The following is a 7,628-nucleotide window of genomic DNA, read 5'->3' as shown; positions in this document are numbered from 1 at the left end:
TGAAAAATTAATGTTGAAAATTATTTTAAATTCTACAAATGCTGCCATGTTATTAAGGAGAAGATCTCGAGACAGAAATTTAACTTGTGGTTTACTTAAATTTTAATAATAACTGCTGTTTCACATATATGTACTTCATGTACCTATATGTCACAATTGAATTTGACGGCAAAAACGTCACATTTTAATGCTAACTCCAGCATTTACCTTCATTTTAACAATTTATTTTTCTGATTTGGTACCAAACGACATTTAATACAAAATGTGCAAAATCAAAAATTTATTTAGAAATGAAACTGAATTGATTCTATAAAGCAGTGTTTGTTATACAGGCTTTTTACAAAGTCAACATAAATGTCACACATTGTCCAAAAGTAATAAATCTAACTATAATTGCATAAATGTGGTAACATAAATCATAATATAGTCATTAAAACTATACATATTGAAAATTAGAAGATTTTTATTAAATGTGCATCTTTTCAAAAAGTTATTAGTATATTCAAAAATAATTTTAATGGAATGTTGACAAAATCCTGCAAAAAAATATAAAAGTAAACATAAATGTCACACACGTAAAAATTTGGCGTTTTGACGTTATTAAGTTAATGCATAAAACGTTATCTAAAGCGGATCGCAGATGGAAACAAACGCGCTTCAATCATTTTTATATAGACTATATGAGGAGAAACATTAGGGAAATACAGTTGATACTTTGTAAGACAGTCTATGATGATACCCGACCAGAAGAGAATTTCATTTAATCCATAGATCAAGATTAACTCATACATATTAAATAAGCCAAGTTTATAAAATCATGAAAACTTCTTTACCTTTAATCAAGAACCTATTCAACAAAATATTGAAAAAAATAACATACCAGAATAATTTATTTGCTGTATTATATATCTACATTGAACTACTTATGTAATTGGCGGTATAACTGGGATTTTATTTTTTCTCGTAAAAAATGTAAGCGAAAATATCAACGTCAAATATATTTTCTACAACTTCACGTAAAATAACGTCATTTTGACGTTACCGAAACTGACACCAACACCGTGCGCAACGTCATGGCCTTTTTACAATATTCTGCCAATAATTTTGGTTTGATATGTCTATATATATAAAACAATCTGACATTGCAAGATGGTTTTCTTAAATCCAGAGAACCTTTTACTCAAATCTAGGGTAGGCGAGTAGCACAAAATAGAATGATGATATATTCATAAATTAAAAAATAAATTGTTTAACATTCCTATCATATAACATGATTGATATAAAATATATAATAAATATATTAGACACATTATTCAAATTCAAAAGTTTTATTAAGTTTTAATCTTCATCCAAAGATCTTTCCTATCCCTGGAAATAAAAGAAAATATTATTTAAAGATGCTTGCAGCAATTTTGATCTTTTCTGTTTAGGGATGCAGCGTATGTTTTCTTAAATATTGCCAATCTTGGAAACATCCTGTTCATTTTTAGATATTAAATGAAAGACAATGATATAGACTATCATTGTTTCATTATAAATATCTGCCTTTTTTACTTGATGAATCACATATTGAATGTATGCATGCCTATGCTTATAAAACCGTTTTATTTATTATAATTAAAAACTCGGATTAATCATCTGGAATTGGGGGCAAAAAAGTACAAGGATAAAAAACTATTCACCTGCAATTGGCGTAGGTATACAACTTCCTGCATGTTTTCCGACAATATTGTTCCATAAACTGGGACTGTCCACAGGCCGGACTATATACGGTACAGTTGTTATAAATATCCACACATGGCCCTAAAGTGTTTAAAATAGAAGGATTATACTTGTTGATATCCATGGAAAGTTGTTAAATTTAATTCTTACTCAATTATTTATATTTGCCAAATTGGGAATGTGTGTACATATATCAAAGTAAAATGCTGTTAATAATATCATCGATCTGATTAAAATTAAAAGTTAGATCCCGCTCGCATACTCGTAGCGCGTATGCGAGTGGATCTAACATCTAATTATGTTCCCCAAACGGAGTTTGGGAACATATTGTTTTTACTCTGTTTCTTATTATTAAGTTGTCTTCCGTCTTCAGCGGAAGACCTACTTATTATTCGTATGTTTCTTTTCCACTGTTTTTCTTATTATTTTTTTTCTCCCTGATTTTGTGCACGCGATTTCTCGAAAACGGCTCGTTAGATTCTTATGAAACTTTCAGGTCTGATAGAACATTAAAAAATCTCGATACCCTTTTTTTTTATTTTGATGACGTCACTTCCGGTTCGGAGATTTTCGCAGTTTTGTGATTTTTAAGGGTCAGTTTGTCCGTCGCTCTTCTTAAAAACCGCTCATCACAGGAAGATGAAACCTTTTCAGGAAGATAGAGCAACATATGTAGATTTGCATTGTGTTGTTAACTTTCACCGGAAGTACTGCACGTTAACGCTCGGCATGGACTGAAAAAAGTCATATTGAGCGTTTCAAACTTTCTAACACTTTTTCTATTATATCATTTTACTTGTAAATATTTTGTTAAAACATATAGAACAAAAGTTGTGAAGAATTCTGGAGTATCTTTTAATTGATATCTCGAAAAAAGGGCTGCCCGAAAATAAGGGATCTAGAGGGGCCAAAAGTTTTTAATTGATATCTCAAAAAGTATTGAGAATTTGTAATACGTCAAAGAAGCAAAGTTGTTCAAAATGTTAAGTTTAATCTATTTGTGTCGACAAAATACGTCCGGCGTCGTCACTTCCGGCCAAACCGGAAGTAGTCAAAAAACGCGTATTTTTGCCGTTCTTGTCAAGTTTTTGGGTAACATATGTCTCTGGTAGCATAAAAATTAATTTTCCGTCCGTCGTCACCACTTCCGGTTAAACCGGAAGTAGCAAAAATTTGCATATTTTTGCATTAATTAACATAGCTTTAGAGGATTCAAACCATTTTTAGGCGTTATTTCTCATTTTTGTTAAAAATGAAAGCTATTTCCGGTCAAACAGGACGGAAGACCTACTCGTTGCTTTGCAACGAGCTCGGCTCTAGTTATTATAATTATTATTTTTTTTCTTATTTGTTCTCCGGTACTTTTTTGTCCGCGAGTGTTCTCAGAAACTGTTCACCCAACTGAGCTAAAACCTTTTTAGGGTTAATAGGTGTGTAGTGTAGGTGTGCGGAACGAAGGTCATTTCGCGCGCATACGCCTGCACGTGCGTGCGCGTGAAATGAGTGAATTGACTGATATACTTAATATAGCTATAACTTTTACATTTTTTGATGAAATGCTTTGAAACTCATTACATAAGGATATATTAAAAGTGTTAATAATATGACACTGTCAAATTAGCATGAACTCACGCGCATGCACGTGCGCCTTCCTCTGATTGGCTGAAACAAAAATCTCAATATCTCTTTTGTTTTCCGATGAAATGCTTTGAAATTTTTAACATTGTCATGAATTAGGATATCCTACAATATAATATGGAAAAAATTTCATGAAATTACGCGCATGCACGTGCGCTGCAATCTGATTGGCTGAAACTTTAAATGGCTATATCTCCTTCAATTTTTGATGAAATGCCTTGAAATTTAAAACATAGTCATGCAGTAGGATATCTTGCAATATGATATACAAAAAATTTCAAGAAAATCACGCGCATGCACGTGTGCTGCAATCTGATTGGCTGAAACTTTAAATGGCTATATCTCCTTTGATTTTTGACGAAATGCTTTGAAATATAAAACATAGTTATGCATTAGGATATTCTACAATATGATTTAGAAAAAAATTCTTGAAAACACTTGGATGCACGTGTGCTGCAATCTGATTGGCTGAATCTTTAGATGACTATAATTCCCTTGGTTTTCAACCAAACAGGATGGGATTTAGACCATAAATAGATATATAAGGGCTTCCTACAAGAAGGTATGATCATCATGCACGTGCACGCACGTGCGTGCATTTGGAACGAGTGAAATTAAAAATACACTTGAATGAGTGATTTTTAATACTTTTGAACTAAATGCTTTCATATAAAGTATATTTTAATATATAGAAAGTGTAGACAAGATTATATGATCATTATGCACGTGCATTCACATAGGCACGCGTGCAGTCTTAAAATTTGAATATAATTAGTATCCTTTTGGGAAAACGTTGTTAAAGTCAAAAATGCACAGATGTTGTCTTATTTAGTAAGGCTTACAGGGAATATGGCACCAAAAGGGAGTTGGGGAGCGTTTGGGGAACATCTTGTAACGGTTTCCGTTACAATTAGCACTAGTTTTATTTAGATTGTAATATCAAATCAGGGTTGTGTTATTTATAAAATATTGTTAAATAATTTTTTTCAAAGGTCTATAAATTTGGATTTGTTGCCTTCTTGACGACCTATCTGATATTTTGCAAAAAACATATTAGACTTTTGATAAATTTCCTTTCTAAAATGATATCTTTTTTATTGCTCACAGCGTTATGAATTTGTAAGCGTGTTTCATGATATACATATTATGTGTTATAAACAAAAATTTGAGCACAATGTGTTGTTTTAGAATGGAGACACTGAACTTAAAATTCTACATATGTAAACAAGGCTCGTTCCTTGATTTTGTTTACTAGTACATATAGAAAATATCATGTTTATAACAAATCGAGATTCAGTAAAACACTGCAAACTTTCAAATCGTATTAAGAATTAACTTTTTAATTGAAAAAAAATTGCCTTTAACGAACATATTTTGGAATATTTAACCTTTGTTAACAAAACATTTTGTTTACGTGACAAAGATTGGGAACTTAAATCTCTTTGTATCCCCTTAACATATCTACAATTGAGGAATCAGAGCTATTAGATAACTGTACCTGGAGTCGTGGTTGTTGTTGTTGTTGGTTCTGTCACTTTGTCTTGGTTATAATACCCTGAAATATATGGCCCATGATAAAATCTTTCAGACAATCGACTTTAACATTTTTTAGCATTTCAAACATGTGTTGCAGTATATGCATGAGTTTCTAATAAAAATACCTTTACTTTTTTTAAAAATCTTTTCTCTATTTTAAAATCATCATTTTATTACATTTTGCCTTTCAAAGCTTTATATTACAAAGAATTTGCAGGTAATGTGTCTTCACGTTTTTTAAAATGTCGTTTTGACTAAAATAGACATTCCATAGGCATGACCATATTACTGAAAGCTGAACTCTACATGTTCAAGGTTTCCATGTTATCATATGTTGGTTCCTTTAAAAGTGATTTTAATTTCCCTGTCATCGTATTTCTCTTTACTAAACATATGCATTTTGTGACTTTCTTATTAAAAGAGTTGTGATGAATTATTTTACAAAATTGGTCTTGAAACATTCTTTATTCCGCCATAGTTATTCAAATCAGATTTCTTTATCATAATATGAAATAAATGGGGAATAGATCCCAACAGTATTCAAGCTCAAAAGTCCATTACACAATTTAAATTTGGAACAGAGCAAACACCGACCTCCAAAACAACAGAGGCAGGATCAGGTTCGATGGAGAAGTGAACATCCCCTACGACCGGTTTCATCCGCCGTGTGCCCCTTGTCAAGATCGGCAAATGTCAATGTGTGTAAATAATGGTCTAACAATAAGTATTAAAAACGTCAGACAGCATTTGACTTGATGAAAAATAATATTTGCTGACAGGTCATTGCATCGACCATAGAGCTTATCAAACTTTTTGTCAAATAAGTTGTATACATACGACAAAACCCACAGGTCAGCGCACAGTTACGGAACATCCAAGTAAAGTAAGCAGGAATTCCACACGCTGTTTTCTCATAAATCTTACATGATTTAAAGTTGTCTCTGCATGTATCTGCAATCAACATTGATATACATCATTCCAATAACCATATATCTTGATTTGATAAGATTATAAATTTTTAAACAAAGTGCACCTTATTGCCTACCTGAATATACATAACCAATTAGACAAAACAATAAAATGGTGATTTTGTTCGCCATAATTGTAGTGGAATTGAACGTTTATTCTTACCATTATTTATATATGACTGAAGTTGTCTACAAAATATGCTGTATATCCTGAGTGGCAAAAAGAGATAAGTCATTAAAGGAATGGTTAAGATAAACCAAATAACACGGAAGTAAAAGGAAAGGTCGTCCAAATTTAGTATCAAGGTTCTCCCTTGGTGGGAGGCTTCCTTTTTTCCGTCATTTTAAACAGCAAACATTGAAGGAAATTATGTATTGAGAAAGCTATACACTTAAATAATACACTGACAATATTTCAAATTACAATGGAAATTGTTAATGTAAATGACTTGATATAAAAATGTATATCGCTGTTGGATATTACAAAAGAAAACTTAAAACATCACTTCAATTTATCCAACCTTTTGATTTGAGTTTCCTTTCAATATTCAACAAATAAACAAAACATAAAATGTATACACCCTCGGGTTAACATTTTTGAATACATTGTTGAAATTAAAGCCGGATCCTTTGTTATATGAAGAAAAAGTAATTGTATAATGAAAAATGAACAAAGTATTCATATTAAATATTGAGTGAGCTTTTATTTTTAGATATTGTTTTGATGACTAAAATAGTTATCATACTTGTTGTAAAAATAAATACTGATGAATGTACAAATTCTTTTTGGATAAATTATCTGTACCTCTGAAATTGTACATGTGAAAGTCTAAAAAGCAAATTAAAATAATTCACTACAACCAACTCGAGAAGTACTTGAATTATTAAAAGTGGCACTCAGGACTGACGAGGAAATACAATTTTACAGGATATTTCCTCAATCGAATTCGGTTGAAGTTCCAGACGATTGATTGAATCGCTTTTTAGAGGTTTTATTTTGTGTTTGATAGTTACTGTGACGATGGTCATGATTATGATAAAATGTATAAATCACTATACTGTAGTATTCAACAAATATATCAATAGCATACAACTATCATTCTTTCTCCCTTGTTATGTTTCACCGATAAAATAAATAATGATAAGTACCGAAGTTTTTGATGATTACACGAGCAGGTTTTTACGTGATACATATAGTAAGAAGCTGAATTCCACATTCCGTCTTTTGATTGGATATGGCAAATACATGTATATTTATAAATACAATATGATAGATTTCAATTGTAATACATATATTGTTGTGAGATGTGTTGTATTTGTATTGTTTTATCTTGTATATTATTAGTAACATTAAGTTTCTTGAACATTCCAGAGTGGTCAATATGTTTGGTCATTTTTTCTAGAACATTCTTGAACTTTGATTATGTCCAGAACTTTCCAGGAATATCATGTATTTACAATTTCTAGAATATTCTAGATTTATATTTCTGTACCCTGTCAATTCGATGCATAGAGAATTGTCGTAGAAGCATCATTGAGGTATTACTAGGATATAATTTCACTGGGACATTGTGTGCAGCAACGGACACTCTGATGTATGTATTTTTAGATTTTTGCTAAGTTTGTACTTAATGATTTGTATATTACTGTAAATAAATTATTGTTAAGTTTAAACTGTATGATTGATCTTTGCTGGCATTTCGGGTAACTGACCCATAACAGAATTGGGGCTCGTCCGGGATAAAAAACTTTCCCTTTTTTTTA

At 31.2% G+C, this 7,628-nt stretch overlaps 1 protein-coding gene across 1 annotated transcript; it reads right to left on the bottom strand.

The window, feature by feature from the left end:
* Positions 1 to 1,682: 1,682 nt before the first annotated feature.
* LOC134253126 (uncharacterized) lies at positions 1,683 to 6,024 on the bottom strand (the record flags this gene model as incomplete). Its single annotated transcript, XM_062735636.1, has 4 exons — positions 5,942 to 6,024; positions 5,734 to 5,847; positions 4,859 to 4,915; positions 1,683 to 1,803 (listed from the first exon to the last, which is right to left on the bottom strand). Coding segments are annotated over exons 1-4 (347 nt in total), but the record flags the coding sequence as incomplete, so codon positions are not given.
* Between the last annotated feature and the right edge of the window lie 1,604 nt (positions 6,025 to 7,628).

This window comes from Saccostrea cucullata, unplaced genomic scaffold, assembly GCF_032062105.1.
Source record: "Saccostrea cucullata isolate Sc308-1 unplaced genomic scaffold, CSIRO_AGI_Scuc_v1 ctg19067, whole genome shotgun sequence".
Classification (NCBI taxonomy): Eukaryota; Metazoa; Mollusca; class Bivalvia; order Ostreida; family Ostreidae; genus Saccostrea; species Saccostrea cuccullata.
The sequence above is the reverse complement of the archived record's forward strand: the minus strand, read 5'-3'. Positions and strand labels throughout refer to the sequence as shown.